General features: G+C 44.0%; 1 protein-coding gene across 2 annotated transcripts; it reads right to left on the bottom strand.

Annotated features, from left to right (window-relative positions):
* Positions 1 to 1467: 1467 nt before the first annotated feature.
* LOC112672762 (CMRF35-like molecule 7) lies at positions 1468 to 8958 on the bottom strand. Of its 2 annotated transcripts, XM_025467897.3 has the most exons (4): positions 8803 to 8958; positions 4630 to 4962; positions 2832 to 2947; positions 1468 to 2273 (listed from the first exon to the last, which is right to left on the bottom strand). In XM_025467897.3, the coding sequence occupies exons 1-4, from the start codon at positions 8840 to 8842 to the stop codon at positions 2196 to 2198; spliced, it is 567 nt and encodes a 188-aa protein (XP_025323682.3). In that variant the 5' UTR covers positions 8843 to 8958; the 3' UTR covers positions 1468 to 2195. The 2 variants fall into 2 exon arrangements, with proteins under 2 accessions (XP_025323682.3, XP_025323683.3); XM_025467898.3 differs by having other exon boundaries at positions 1468 to 2947.
* Positions 8959 to 16587: the final 7629 nt, after the last annotated feature.

Raw genomic sequence — 16587 nt, 5'->3', positions numbered from 1 at the left:
CTGGACACCAAGCCCCTACATTACCATCTTCCTTTTAACAACACACTTAAATTCTCTATTGACTCAGTGCCCTACAGATAAAGATTTTGCATCTCACCTATGTCTACTCTCCTCATCCCATTCCTGATTTTGTGAGCATAGTGTTCTTTGCACCTATTGATATTTATAGTCTTTTCTGTAATACTTCCCATCATTGCTTAGGGGTTTTTCTAATTTAAAACATATTCACTGCTGACCATAGCTTCTCTTTTTTCACTATTTAACTTCCCTCTGTTGACAAAATTTTATCATGATGTGGATCTTCTATTTTTAAATTGCTCATGGGTGCTGTATTTCATAAGACCTTGCATGCCTGAGACTGTTTGTTGTCAGAATATTCCCAGAATATTCTCATTTGCTCAGAGCATGTAGATTTTCCTTCACCGTCTTCTGGGATGGGGTGTGGTTATCACGTCTGAGGCTAGCCTACTTCCGTCTCACACAACGTGCTCCTTCTGGTATGATCTTCTGATTGGGTCATTATTCCTGATACCAGCCATTCGATTCTGTCTTTATCCTAGAGGTTCTGTAACTTCTTAGTATCCTGGGTGTGGATCATCTGTACAGTCCTTTCACCATGTAAACTCTCAGTTACAGCCTGAAAGAGCTCTAGTTTCTAATCCAAATCAGTTGTGTTTTACTTTTGGCTTCCTTTTTCTCCTCTAAGGAAATAGACAGCAAACATTTGTGCCATCACCTCTTTGTGTCCTGTACCTACATCTGCCTCTCCACACTTTGTATATTCTGTTTATTTAAACGTCCCTTTATGAAATTGCCAAAAGAAACTACATCGGTGCATTGCAGGCACATTTATCATTGGGTTTTGGGTTCATTCCCCTGTTTCTTCCTGGCAATGATGTGTCTTTCTCCACTGCTCCTTGTCTTTCCCAGGTCAGCCTGATTGATTTTCATTTCTCCATTTTGTACTGCACTGTCTTTACACTTCTAGATTCATCTCGTTGTCTATTGTTTCCTTGAGACTGAATAAAGCTATTCATATGAGCTGATTTCTCTGTTTCTTTGGGCATTTCCTCTCATGGTGTATGCTCTTTATTTGCTTTGTGCTAATATTCTTTTGTTTTTCTTTTCACCTATTAGCCTTTGAAGGTGCTACTCCCCCTTTGAATAAAAGTTGGTATTTGCCAAAGACTAGTGTGGTGAGGGAGATAACTAGGAGGCTCTGCAAGCTGGAGCAGGCTTTGGCCTGGAACCCCACCCCCAACCCCAAGGGCAGGTGTCCGCTGGTTGTCAGCCTACTCAGCATCACCTACCTGGTGACTTTCTGCTTGGTGCCTATCACTACTCCTTCTGCCAACTGTCCTTCACCCTCATCCCCTTACAGCATTCTGGGGGCCCAGGCCATGTGCAGTCAACATGTCAAGTGTGCCAATCAGAGTGTAAAGACAAAAAATTGACAACATCCAATGCTGGGTTTGAGGGCTGACTGTTTATTAACACATTCAGACAAGGGTAGAAATGTTTACAACCTCTTTGATAATATTCATCAAAACTGGAATGATGCACTGATCAGTAACACAGCTATTTTATTATAGGAACGTACCTTAACAGGTGTAGCCACAAATGGATATCAAGCCACATACGCAGGAGTTTAGTTACACAATTGTATGTAGTTGCAAAAAACTTAAAACAACTGAAATGCCCATCAGGAGTGAAAAAAATTAAACAAATCATGATATGCCGCTATCACGGAATAGTATGAAGCCATTAAAAATATTATACATATTGATAGGGAATGATTTTCAAAATACATTCTTGAAATTAGGCAAGCTGTAGCACAGTAGATGATATTTTACTTTGAGGGAGGGAAAGAATATAAACACATATATATGCTTCAGGGACATAGAATTTCTCCGCCTCTCTCTTACACACACACACACACACACACACTGGTTACATTCCTCACCTTTGGGTAGCAACTAGAGTAGAAGACACTATAGTATATTTTACTTTATATTCTGTGTACTTTTAAAATATCTTTTTCTAAAAATCCACAAATAAATATAAAAGTTGAAGAATCTGCTCAGTTTTTCACAGGCTCCCTCTTGCCGAGGAGATGCCACATTGGTACATGAGAGAAGAGTGCTTCCCTGGGTCAATGGTCAGGTTAACTGAGACCCGCGGTCAGCTCTGGTCTCCTAATCCCACACAAAGATGTGTCTGCATTCACTTGCCTGAGTTCCTCCATGGTGTATTGAGAAGCTGGAGCTGGTGTGCTGAATTAAAAATATGCACGTCATGGCTTGCTGAATGAGGAGGCAAGTAGCTCCCTAAATAGCTAAGGTCCCACTCTGAACCAATAAACATCCAGGGTCATTTTAATGGAAGGCACAGTTCCAATACACCCGCACAAAGGAAAGAGAATCACAAAGTTTGTTGTTTACAGATCTAGGGGAGAGGCACCCAATAAGCCTGAGGAAGGGCAGTCCTCCATCCCAGACCAGGAGCAAACAGGAGACCAAGAGAAGGGTGGCAGTACCTATTTCTTATAAGGTGGTCAGGGAAGAGGCCACTGATTCTTCATGGGCTTAACTCCAAGTGCTTATTTTAAAAGGTGCCCCAGGAAAAGCAAAGCAGGATCTTATGGGGGAAATCTAAGGTGAAGCCTTATCTAAATTTCTAGAGTTCTGGTGTGAGCAGGACTGCCATACTGTAAAAACACCTGGGGAACACCTCAGAAAAATAACAGCTGATTTTTCTTATAAGTTCTTTTACTCTCCCAGTGTGATCATGAAGAATGTGTGCTTTTTCTTGTTGATGGACAAAATGTTCACCTTAAATTCTGATCCAGTAGTTTCAACAAAGATGGTACAGGTATCCAAATCAGCATCTGGACACCATGACTTCATGAAGGTCTCCCACCCTGGGCTATAATGACACTGCTCGGTCACTTGCACATAAAAGTAGAAAGAAGAAAATAATTAATAAGGAAAAAAATTAGTGAAGTAGAAAGGATATATAAAATAGAGAAGACCAATAAACCCAACAATTTGTTTTTAAACAAAACAAAATCCTAGCAAGATATTCATGATAAAAGGAGAGGTCTGCATAATCGATGCTAAGAATGAAAACAGGCACATCACACAATATCCTGAGCATATTGGAAAGGAGAGGTAATAAGGGGATAGAATAATGAAGACTATCCAAGTGTATCCAAACAAATTTATGCCAATAAATCTGAAATTTTAGGTGGAATAAACAAATTTCTAGCAAAATAATGTGACATGCTAAAAGAGAAACAAAAAGAAATAGAAATGGGCACCTGTGGGGCTCAGTGGTTGAGCATCTGCTGTTGGCTCAAGTCATGATCCCAGGGTCCTGGGATCGAGTCCCATATCAGGCTCTCCACCGGGAGCCTGCTTCTCCCTCTGCCTATGTCTCTACCTCTCTCTCTGCATCTCTCATGAATAAATTAATAAAATCTTTTTTATAAAAGAAAACCTGAATCATCTTACAACTATTAAAAAGAACCCAAGCCATTATTAAAAACCTCTTCAAGGAGCTCCTGATTGACTCAGCAGAGCTTGCAACTCTTGATCTGGAGGTCAGGAGTTCAAGCCTTATCTTGGGTAGAGTTTACTTAATATGAATGAATGAATAAATAGGTATAATTAAGCCTATCCAAAGAAATCTCCAGACCCGCAGAGCTTTGAATGAGATATCCACTAATCATTTAAAGAAGAATGTCTGTCTTATACAAAAAATTCCGGGACATAGGAAAAGAGGATGCAATCTCAAGTCCATTTAATGGGACTAGCATACTCTTAATGCCGAAACCTGACAGAAGGGCAGTGCAAAAAAGAAATTTTATAGGCAAAATCACCCATGAACATAAATGCCAAAGTCTGTAACAAACAATCAGCAAGCTGAATCCAGGATATAAAGGCAAGAGAATACATATTCACCATGTTGGGTTTATCCCAAGGATGCAAAATTGTTTGAATGTGAGAAAATCAGTAAGCATTATATGCCATACTTACAGAATCAAGGAGAAAGATCGTATGATTATCTCATTGATGCAGACAAAATTATTGGATGGATTTAAACAGCCCTTTGACTGTGGAGGCCTTCCTGGACCTCAGGAATCAACCACAGCTCCCACACTGTCCTGGGATTCTTCCCTCTCAGACTGGGTATGGAACAGGGGGCAGGAAGAGCCACTATGAAGTCCTGGCCCCACGCTCCAGAAAGAGCAGGGACACATGGACACCAGAGGTCCAGGAAGGCATTAGCAGGAATTGGGATCGCTGGATCTTCTAGAAGGTCCCTTTGGTCCATGGGCTGAAACTGGGACCATCACCTTGATCTCTATGGGCAATAGACTCAGGCACTGCGCTGTGCAGAGAAACACATGCCCAGAACGGCTTGATCTTTTCCTCGAGGACAGGACAGCAGCCATGAGAGCATTTGAGAGAAGCTCTGTCCCTCCCAACCCATGAGGTCACCTGGGATTCTGGGAGAACTCAGGACTCAACCATCCTGTGTGACAGTTCTCTCTGAGTGACACTTAAGGCACTGGAGAGGATCCTTCAGGTTCTGAAGAGACTCATCCACCCACACACATACTCTTACCTGGGTCAATGGTCACTTTAACTTTAACCCCAAGGTCAGGTCCATATCTCTCAATCCCACACCAGTAGGTGTCTGCATTGTTCCACCTGAGCTCCTCCATGGTCACAGTGAACACACGCAGTTTCTGATTGTCCTTGATAGACACTCGGTCACCCCTTGCTTCCCTCTCTGATCCATCAGTTTGAACGAGGATACGGCAGCTTTTCAACTCAGCTCCTTGACACCACCACTTATTGTAAGTCTCCCATCCGGGTTCATAGCGACACTGCACGGTCAGTGAGCCCCGCACTGGGCCACTCACTGCATCGGACACTGCCATGAGGGCAGGTGAGCCTGAAAAACACAAACCCAGGTGCCTGTCACCACCCCACCCCACCCCCTGAAGGCAGACCCACAGCCTCCTGCATCACAAATAACTCCAATAAGCCCAAGTGCCTGATGAGTTGAGTAACAGTCAAAGAGGCGATACACCTTCCACAAGCAGACCTTTGTCCTTCAAAACTCCACTGGGTCAAAGCCATCACAAAAATCCCCTAAGAGCACAACTATCCATCTCACAGAAACACAAATGTCCACACTGAGCAGTGGCAACTTCCCATAATCCACCCCTTTCCCCGTGGCCAATGTCACCTGGACAGCAAATGACCATTGGGAAAGCATGGCTCCAGTTCACTTCAGCCCATTGTCCTCATGCAAGATGTAGGCTCTGTGGTTTCAGATATTTTCATTTTTCTAGAGTAGACAGAAATCCAGATTTTGTATGGAACCTCTGAATTTTAAAGCACTGGTTTCATTAGAAAACTTTTTATTTCCTATGTTATTAATTTCTCAGTAGAGGATGACCCCAGAACCCCTGCCTGCCAGCTGACCCTGGCCATTAGTGCTCAGCTCCAGCTCAAGAGTCCTAAGGAAGGCTCTTCTCTATAATTTTCTTTGTGCTGTCTTCTGAGGTTTGATATCAGAGATTCTCCTTTCACAAAATTATCCTGGCAGATTTCCATCTTTTTCATTTCCTGAGATCATTACATCAATAGAGCAAAAAAAATTCTGTTCTTTTATAATCCTAAGAAACTATCTACAAAACTATATGACAAATTAATTGCTGGGACAAATTTTTTGGTTCCTGGAAATTGTTTCCCCCTGAATATTGATGATTCAAGTTCTTTGATGGTTCTTGAATCCATTCTGTTGTTCTGGTTTGTTTTTTCTAGGAAGTCCTAGTTCACGGAGTTTGTATTTGCACAAAGTCCTGCAGTTAGAAAGTATCCTTTAATAATTCAAATGTTTGTTTCTGTTTTAATTACACATTCAAACCCCATGCGCCGTCTGATTTGGGTGGATTATACCTGCTGCGGGATGTCTGCCTCCTGTTTCTCCTCCTCTCCTCCATGATTTTTCCCCATTAAACCAGCTTTGAGATTAGTTTGTGTTACTGTTTTTGTTTCCTGTCATTATTTTCTCATATGTATAATTTTATTCATCTTCTTTTCTCAAGAATACCACTAGTGCTCTTTTTCCAAGTGTTAAGGACAATGAGGACTTTCTCCCTTTCTAAAACGAATTAAAGCATTTTAAGGCTCAGAATTTACTTTTGTTGACTTTATAGGTTGAGATATAATTCACATATCACGAATTTTAAGTGTAGCCTTTGGTGGTTTTTAGGACTTTCACAAAGTTGTGCCACCACCACATCTAATTCCAGAACATTTTGTCACTGCAAAAGGAAACCCTGTACCCCTTGTCATTTCCCACTTCCCTCTTACCTGAAGCCTTCCACAACCACGGATCTACGTTTTGTCTATAGATTTCTCTATTCTGGACACTTCTTATACATGGAATCCTTCAATCTATGATCTTTTTGTCTGGCTTCATTCACTTAGTGTAATGTGTGTTAAGGCTCATCCGTGTGGTAGCACATGTGGGCACTGCAGTCCATGGCAGGGACTGGCCACATTTAGCTTATCTGTTCACCAGCTGATGAATCATGGGTCGTTTGACTCTTTGGCCAGCGAAAATCTTGCTATGAGCAGTCATATACTAGCATCTGTATTGACTCATGGTGAGGGAAAGTGATGCTGTGTTTGCAGCCGAAGTCCCAGGATGGGTTTTCTCAAGAGTCCATAAGAAGCTGCTGTGATTCTGAAAATTCTCTGAGAAAATGCCACTAATTATCTTCAGTCTCCACCAGCAGAGTAATTATTCCTGGGTATGTGACAGGAAGCCACTCTGAATCTGTCATCTACCCAAGCCACTTTAGCTGCCTCCAGAGAGTGAGGCTGTTCTCCCGCCCTCTAAATCTCTGACACCTGCTTCCATGGACAAACTCCAGCCCATTGAAGGAAGGGGACTGGAGGAAAGGTGATTCCCAGGTTTGGGGCAGTGATGCAGAAGAGGACTTAGAAGGGGTGGTGGTGATGTCAAAGTGACAACAGATGAGCTAGCGCTGTTCACCCCTTGACCAATTCTGCCTCTGGATTGTCGAGGACAATGTTTGTGTTATCCCTAAATTCCTATGTTGAAGTTGTAAGTTCCAACGGGATGGTATTGGAAGATGGGCCTTTGGAAGGTCATTCGGGCTAGAGGAGATTGTGACGGGGACGTCAAGATGGGATCGGTGCTCTTGTAAGAAAAGTCACCTGAGAGCTTCTCTCTCCTTCTTTCTCTCTGTCTCTGTCTCCTGATCTCCCTGTCTCTCCTTGCCTGGGCACAAGGTGAAGGTCACTGTGAGAAGGTGGCTGCCTGAAACCCAGAATGAGAGCTTTCATCACAAACTGAATCTGCTTGCACTTTGATCTGGGTGGCCCAGCATTGAGAACTGTGAGAAAAGAAATTTCTCTAGGTAAGCTTTAAGCCTGTGGTTTTTGCTCTTATGACTCATATGCATATGTAATCTTTTATCCACATGAACCTCCAAATTAAGAAAATAGTAGTATGTGGAGCACCTGAGTGGCTCAGTGCATTCTGTGGCTGATTCTTGATTTTCACTCAGGTCATGATATCAGGGTCCTGAGACTGAGCTCCATGCTGGGCTCCATACTCAGCATGGAGTCTGCTTGAGATCCTCTCCCTCTGCCCCTCCTCCCACTCGCCCTGTGTGTGTGTGTGTGTGTCTTTCTGTCTTTCTCTCTGTGTCTAAAATTTAAAATAATTTATAGAAAAAAGAAAAAGAATATATTGACATGGACATTTTACCATTAAATATTCTGCATGCAAATCTCTCATTCAGAGTTGTTTACTTCCACTTCTATGATGAGAAGTCAATGGATGAGTAAATGGGGTCATTTTATGTCCCAGGATGACCTCCTTCCCAGAGGAGACACTGTCTGGATCCTGCCCCAGGCCCTGTGGTTCTGGAGGTTGAGAAGCAACAGAGCTAGGGCAGCCAAATGGTCCTGCCATACTAGCTTTTGTCTTCTCTGAGCATCAGACACCAGCTGCATCTAAAGATTTGCCATCCAGCCCTTCTAATCTCTGGTCTTCCCTTCCCAGGGATGCCACTCAATGAGTCTCGCTGGTTATGTTAATGACACTGGATGAGTGTCTGGTCTTTGGCTCATCTGGAGCAGGGACTCAGGCAGCCTGATGTGTGGGGCTGAGCAACTGTCCAAAGAGCCCATCACACCCTGCTTTTGCTGCTTGTCTTCCTCCCTCTCCCTGAGCTCTTCAGAAGAGAGAATCTTGGCTCTAGCTACAAGTCAAGACCAGGTGTGCAGGGTTTTAAATCATACAGATGCCTGAACCTCATGTTCACTGAATGGTTCTGAGTTGGAGCTGAGTTTCTAGGCTGCTTCAGAGTTCCTAAGAATTCATGCATTTATGTATGTGTGTATACTTGTGCATGAATCCTTCTATCTATCTATCTATCTATCTATCTATCTATCTATCTATCCATCCATGACCCATCAATACATTCATCATCTGTCTATCCACCTATGTGCCAGGGATGACAAACAGAGCTCTAGAAACCAGACACTGTTTGTGTTATTTATTTTTATTTTTTTCTCCAAAACCTAACTTAGTATCTGTTTGGTAGCAAAAACTTTAAAGATTTTTTTTAAAAATAAGTAATCTTTATATGAATGAAAGGCCCTACCATTTCCCCCACAACATACCCTATCCGCATCCCATATCTGAACTGCAGGTGCTCCGCTCTGAAGCCCCCACCCTACTCACCTCTGACGACAGGAAGGAAGAGAATCAAGAGCAGCCACATATCCTGCCTGCCTGGGTTGTCTCCCTGGTGCTCAGCTAATGCCCACTGCTCTCCAGGGACTGGAACTGAGCTCAGAGGCAAAATGCATTCTATTTCTCTAAATTATTCTTTTATAGTTTCTCTCTTCTACTTCCCTTAATTTTTTTCTTCAGTTACTTCCTAATTTCAAAAATTAGGAGAAAGGCAGTGCCATCCTTTGGGAGCCTGTGGTTGATGTGATGATGTGTCTTTGATGCTTTGGGGAAGCAAAGTGTCACACTGGCCAGGGTGCCACTTGCCAGTGTGCCTGGGGAGCTGGGAAGCCTGCTGCCAGCAAACCAGGGCACACAGTGCAGCAAGGCAGAGACACTAGACCCTCAGAGTGTTGGTCCAAGGAAGTGATGGAGGCATGTTGGGTCTGCACGTGGGGAGGAATGCAGTGCTTAGGGCTCATACCCCAGCATTGCTGCAAACAGCCCCATCCTAACCCTCCTTCTGGGCAACTCACCTTGATGCATCCCAGACCACCCCTCCCGCCCTAGACCCTGGACCAGCCCTGAGCCTGACCTGCAGGCCCCTTCATCTCAGGCTCCCCCCTGAGATTCTCTGCCCTTCTGAGACAGAGGAGAGATTTTAAAAGGAAGGAGAAGTAGCCTTTTCCCATCAGCTTCATTGTGGCCTAGACACTTCCTCTGCCACCTCTAGCAGTGTTTCCCCTGGCTGTGGACTATGCTGCTTCCCAGCTCAAAATGTTTATGCAAATGCCTTCCTAAGTGACTTTCCCACAGGGCTCTCCTCTTCCTTCACATGTCATCTCCCCTCTGTCCTCTGTTCCCTTTCCCTCTCTACTCTGAGTTAATTCTTCTGTCCCCCATTTTTTAAATAATAAATTTATTTTTTATTGGTGTTCAATTTGCCAACATACAGAATAACACCCAGTGCTCATCCCGTCAAGTGCCCCCTTCAGTGCCCGTCACCCATTCACCCCCACCCCCCGCCTTCCTCCCCTTCCACCAACCCTAGATCCTTTCCCAGAGTTAGGAGTCTTTATGTTCTGTCTCCCTTTCTGATATTTCCTACCCATTTCTTCTCCCTTCCCTTCTATTCCTTTTCACTATTATTTATATTCTCCAAATGAATGAGAACATATAATGTTTGTCCTTCTCTGATTGACTTATTTCACTCAGCATAATATCCTCCAGTTCCATCCACGTTGAAGCAAATGGTGGGTATTTGTCATTTCTAATGGCTGAGTAATATTCCATTGTATACATAAACCACATCTTCTTATTCCATTCATCTTTCGATGGACATCGAGGCTCCTTCCACAGTTTGGCTATTGTGGACATTGCTGCTATAAACATCGGGGTGCAAGTGTCCCGGCATTTCATTGCATCTGTATCTTTGGGGTAAATCCCCATCAGTGCAATTGCTGGGTCGTAGGGCAGGTCTATTTTTAACTGTTTGAGGAACCTCCACACAGTTTTCCAGAGTGGCTGCACCATTTCACATTCCCACCAACAGTGTAAGAGGGTTCCCTTTTCTCCGCATCCTCTCCAACACTTGTGGTTTCCCACAAAAACAGACACATAGATCAATGAAACAGAATAGAGAATCCAGAAGTGGACCCTCAACTTTATGTCAATTAATATTCAATAAAGGATGAAAGACTATCCATTGGAAGAAAGACAGTCTCTTCAATAAATGGTGCTGGGAAAATTGGACATCCACATGCAGAAGAATGAAACTAGACCACTCTCTTTCACCATACACAAAGATAAACTCAAAATGGATGAAAGATCTAAATGTGAGACAAGATTCCATCAAAATCCTAGAGGTGAACACAGGCAACACTCTTTTTGAACTCGGCCACAGTAACTTCTTGCAAGATACATCCACGAAGGCAAAAGAAACAAAAGCAAAAATGAACTATTGGGACTTCATCAAGATAAGAAGCTTTTGCACAGCAAAGGATACAGTCAACAAAACTCAAAGACAACCTACAGAATGGGAGAAGATATTTGCAAATGACATATCAGATAAAGGGCTAGTTTCCAAGATCTATAAAGAACTTATTAAACTCAACACCAAAGAAACAAACAATCTAATCATGAAATGGACAAAAGACATGAAGAGAAATCTCACAGAGGAAGACATAGACATGGCCAACATGCACATGAGAAAATGCTCTGCATCACTTGCCATCAGGGAAATACAAATCAAAACCACAATGAGATACCACCTCACACCAGTGAGAATGGGAAAAAAATTTTTTTAATTTATTTTTTTATTGGTGTTCAATTTACTAACATACAGAATAACACCCAGTGCCCGTCACCCATTCACTCCCACCCCCCGCCCTCCTCCCCTTCTACCACCCCTAGTTCATTTCCCAGAGTTAGCAGTCTTTACGTTCTGTCTCCCTTTCTGATATTTCCCACACATTTCTTCTCCCTTCCCTTATTTTCCCTTTCACTATTATTTATATTCTCCAAATGAATGAGAACATATAATGTTTGTCCTTCTCCGACTGACTTACTTCACTCAGCATAATACCCTCCAGTTCCATCCATGTTGAAGCAAATGGTGGGTATTTGTCATTTCTAATAGCTGAGTAATATTCCATTGTATACATAAACCACATCTTCTTTATCCATTCATCTTTCGTTGGACACCGAGGCTCCTTCCACAGTTTGGCTATCGTGGCCATTGCTGCTAGAAACATCGGGGTGCAGGTGTCCCGGCGTTTCATTGCATTTGTATCTTTGGGGTAAATCCCCAACAGTGCAATTGCTGGGTCGTAGGGCAGGTATATTTTTAACTGTTTGAGGAACCTCCACACAGTTTTCCAGAGTGGCTGCACCAGTTCACATTCCCACCTCTGCATCACTTGCCATCAGGGAAATACAAATCAAAACCACAATGAGATACCACCTCACACCAGTGAGAATGGGGAAAAAATTTTTTTTTGTTTCTCATGTTTGTGAGTTTGTTCTAACTTTTGGGACAGTTTCATTTTCTGATTCTACTTTCTCTCTCAATATTTGGAGGAAATATTTAGTATAGGAATGATATTTTTGGTTCAAAAGCTCCTTTTTGTTCTCTGCTTGCTGAAGTCTTCAAAACTCTCCTCACTCTGTGGTCATGTGTTGGTTTGGTCTGCTCTGGTCTGGTCCTTCTCCCCCCGTGCCTCAAATGACTGATCATTGTTGGTCGCCTGAACGTGATGGAGAATGAGCCAGAACATAGCTGACTGGGGCTCTGAGTATGTGGGGACAACGCAGAGTGTGAAACAGGGGTGTCGCAGTGTGCCAAGTTCTTTGAGCCTCCCATGCCTTCTAGGCCTACAGCCTGTGCCTTCTTGGTAGAGGAAAGAAAGGTCTTCTATGTTCCAGAATGAAGAGGACTGAAGGTGGCCCCCAGCATCCTCTCTAGCTGCCTTGGATTCCCCACATATTTTATGAAGTTAGAGAATCTCCCTGAGGATGGGAATGTTTCTTTCTTGATCTAGGTGCTGGTTCATAGGTGTGTTTTCTTTATGCAAATGTATTGAGCTGTGCACTTCTGATGTGTGCACTTTCTGTGTGAATTTTATACTCCAATACAAAGGTTTTATTTTTTTTAAAGATTTTATTTATTTATTCATAATAGACAGAGAGAAAGAGAGAGAGAGAGAGAGAGAGAGAGAGAGAGGAAGAGATACAGGCAGAGGGAGGAGCAGGCTCCATGCAGGGTGCCTAATGCGGGACTCGATCCCAGGACTCCAGGAACACGGCCTGGGCCGAAGGCAGGAGCCAAACCACTGAGCCACCCAGGGATCCCCCCAATACAAAGATTTTAAAATTACTGTGAAATCTCTCCAAGCCATTACACTTGTGCTTACTTACCTTTAACTAGCAGCCTTGGTGTTTCATTATGTGGCTTTAGTAGGCGTAACTAACTATTCCTGTATTCTTGGCCATTGTCCCTATTCCCAGATCTGCTCTTGCAAATCTGTGCTGCAGGCTTCCAGTTCGGGTGAGATGAGTGTCACACGCCACAGAGCTCTCCCCCGACTACAGCTAAGAACCCAGACAGGGTACATGGAGCAGCCATCTGAGCAGCCGGCAAAATGAACCTCACCGGGAGATGAGAAGGGAACCAGACCAAGTATAGGAGCAACGCCGCTGTGAGTTCTCTGTTTATGTTTCCTTCCTTATCCTCCTTTTTTTAAAAAATTTATTTTTTATTGGTGTTCCTTTTGCCTACATATAAAATAACACCCAGTGCTCATCCCATCAAGTGCCCCCCTCAGTACCTGTCACCCAGTCACCCCCACCCTCCTGCCTGAGCGTGAACCATGCAGCTCAAATCCTGAAAGTATATGCCCAGCAGGGACCCTAAGAGCTCAGGATGCACAGACAAAAGATGACCTCAGGGAAGAGGGAGGTCCGATTCCAGGACTTTTCTCGGTTGCGTTTTCTTTCCCTCCCACCAGGTCTCCACAAGCCTCTGGACAGAAGCTGCAATTCCACCTGCAGCCGCCGGGGGTCGACAGCGAGAACTCAGAAGAGTCCTTGCTGCCTAAAAGAGCTAGGGTCCCAGAGCTGGTCCCAGACCTGGGGGAACTTCCAGCGTTCCCAGACCTGGCAGGTTGGGTGGGGGGCAACGGATGACTATCACTGCATCTTCTGTCTCTTTGTCCTCTCTCTGCTTGGCCCTGGAAACAAACCCAACCACAGGAAGTAAATGGCAGACTGGGGAGAGAAAAGCCTCAGCTTGCAAAGCTTCCCAGCCAAAGGACCAGGAAGGGAGGGGGTGGAGGCTCTGAAAGCTGGGAGGCGATGTTTGGGGGGATGGACAAGCGGAAGCCCCTGGAGAAACGCACCCTAGACCACCGAGACTCGCACCCCAGCTGTGTGCACCTGACCAGAGCCCCTGAGGGAGCACCAACTTAGAGAGCTTTGGGGGAAGACCGCCGCCAGTCACAGGCCGACCCCTGGAGGGCTCACGCAGGGCACTTGGGAGGAGCACCTGCAGGGCTCCATAGAGCTGAGCCAGCGCACGTAGCAGCACAGCCCAGGAAGCCACCTCAGCACCTGAAGTCCCAACCTCAGCAGCTGGACTGCCTGCCATCAGAGAAACGGAAGTCCTAGTTACAGACCCTTCTGTCGAGGGGATAGCATTGCTTTGCATGTTTGCAAAGGGTGGTTCCCTGTGAATCGTGTGTGTGTTTAACACATAGAACTGAAATCCACCTCAAAATCGTACCGCGTGTAAAATTTGAGAAGTACTAAAGACAAGAAAAACGTTTCAAACTGTGCTCTTTAAGTGGGTGAGGTTTATTTTATCAAATTACACTGCAGTAGAACCTGAGAAAAGGTGGGAGGGAAAAGTTTGAAGGGAAGCCTATGTTCCTGCCCCCCCCTTCATAAATTCTTTGTCTCAGGTGGAAACCCCAGGGTTCGCTGAGACCCCCAATCACAGAAGGCTCAGCCCTCACACGTGAACACAAACAGGTCCAGGGGCTGAAGGCAGGCGGCCCCTAGATGGGCCACTTTGGCATGAAGATTACTCTGAGCTGAAGGCCTTCAAAGACACGGCCAGCTCCAGGGAAACTCTTGCCCCTCCCTTATCTACATAGAGCATTCTCAGTTGCAGAGTCTTTGCAGAATAAGGGTCATTGCCAAGGATAAATTTTATCTGAGTAGCCCAACTACACGGCAGGGCAAATATTTGTTTACCAAGCATTTACTGGTTTTCCTCTTCCTGTGAATTGCTTTCCTTCTCTTTGGAGTCTCAAACCTCAAACTGCTCTCTTATTTCAGGATGACATCTGTACCCCATGATGCCTGACTGCCATGTGTGTGTGGATTCCCCACACATGTGCTATTAAATTTGTTTTCTCAAAAAAAATAAAAAAATAAAAAAAAATAAATTTGTTTTCTTCTGGTAATGTCTCATGTCAATTTGATTCTTGGTCCAGCTAGAAGGACATTGAATGGGATAAATGCTCTTGCTCCCCCAAGAATGGGGTGTGACATTCTCGCTCTCAGACACTTGGTATAGCCAGTAGGATTCTTTAACTAGAAGAACACCGCCCACCCCCGATGGCACTGCAGGTGAGACATTCTTGGGACATCCGACAGAGAGCCGTGGCCAGGTAAGATTGCTCCCCATGTCAGCCTCCTGGAATTGCTATCTGCTCAGGCAGAGGGAGCAAGAGTGATCAGAGTCCTTTTCCTCTCTTTCTCAATTTAGATCAGCAAGAGAAAATACTGTGGAACCAGTTCCTTGGGCTCAGGGACTGTTTGGTTCAAGTCCATTAATTACTCTTTGGTTACTGATCCATTTCATCCCAAGATGGTCTCTGTTTTCCTTGGGTATGTCATTTATGTTGTTTGTCATCTCTTGCTGAGTTCCACTATGGAAGCCAAAGCTGCAAAATTGGTGGACACAGGAGGATCACTTGAAATCTCTTAGAGTGCTCACCACCTCCAAAGGATTCCCCTGATAGGATGAGCTGGTCATGGAACAGAATAGACGGACCCTAGTTATACAGCAGCCCCAAGGAAACCTCCATGCAATAAGGTACACAGTCCCCCAACCCCATGGCACATTCCTCCCAGGTGTTAATTTGGATCCAGAGACTCAAGGCCTAGTCAACCTGGTAGGTTTTTCCTTTAGCTTTCTTCTAAGTCTGAAGAGTTTGGTTTCATGACCAGTGAGAATATTTCCTTTGATTTCCACCATCCAGAGGGTGCACTCACTGGGAGACAGACACCTTGGTGCCAGTAGAATAGAGTGGGCATCCAAGTCTCTTTCTCTCTGTCAGGTTGTGCCAGTTCTCAGGGGTGTTTGTCATAAGAGGCCCGGGCCCATGAGAACCTTTGCAGTCTCAACCCTTATTGCTTGTTAGTGCTGGAAAGTCCCATTCCAGAAGCACCCATGTGATGTCACAGATTAGAGATCTGTGAGGGGAGGAGTCTCACATTTTTATGGGAGACTGGAGACATTCTTTCCACTAGACCACCTTCACTGCCTGCGCACTGAAGGCCTTTGCTTTCTTAGCATAGACTTCTGGATCATGGAGACTGCACCAACTATGCCCTCTCTGGACACCTCTTGTGTCCTGGGTTAAGTCACAAAAAGGCTTATTGGTTTGAGTTGCTAGTAATAGACCCTACCCATCAATGGCCAGTTGATGGCTCCTTTAAATTGGCTGTACTAAAGATAAATTTGTGTCTGTTAATAAACCAATTTCAAGCTTTGTTGAAAGAGTGTATCATGAAAACAACACATTTCTAAATTATAAAATATATTCATCAATTTGCCAATCTAAAGAATTCTGCTGTAACCAAGCTCACAGTTGCTATTATATACTTTTCACCAGACATTAAAGTTTAGAAGCATTAAAATTCTGATAAACATAACTAGGACTACTAGAAATAACAAGGGAAACAACTCTATATGTGAAGAAAGTAGGATATGTGCTGTTAGTGAGAAAAAGGTATGAAGAATAGAAAGACATATTTGTTGAGGGAAAAGATAATGATTTTGTCCTAAAGTGAGACTGGTTATTTCAAGAGGAAACATTTAGGACAAAATCTGAATGTAAGAAAGAAATTCAAGAAGGTTTATGAAGAAAGGATCTTTGGAAAGAAATGTTATGTGTGGCCGATACTGGCTAAGATTGTGATAAAAGTAAATAAGGAAATAAGTTTCGCATCAAAAGTGCACGGGTACGAAGTTTTAGTTCTCTCTTCGTTAAAAGTACAGAGTTTTCT

Source organism: Canis lupus, chromosome 9, assembly GCF_003254725.2.
Source record: "Canis lupus dingo isolate Sandy chromosome 9, ASM325472v2, whole genome shotgun sequence".
Lineage (NCBI taxonomy): Eukaryota > Metazoa > Chordata > Mammalia > Carnivora > Canidae > Canis > Canis lupus.
The sequence above is the reverse complement of the archived record's forward strand: the minus strand, read 5'-3'. Positions and strand labels throughout refer to the sequence as shown.

Excerpts from the sequence above, each read along its gene's own strand:
- LOC112672762 (XM_025467897.3), bottom strand. The coding sequence starts at position 8,842 with ATGTGGCTGCTCTTGATTCTCTTCCTTCCTGTCGTCAGAG. Across the intron at positions 2,948-4,629 it reads TAAAGTGACCATTGACCCAG|TGACCGAGCAGTGTCATTAT; the intron begins GTAAGAGTATGT and ends TTTATGTGCAAG. Across the intron at positions 2,274-2,831 it reads CTACTGGATCAGAATTTAAG|CACACCAGCTCCAGCTTCTC; the intron begins GTGAACATTTTG and ends TTTTTAATTCAG.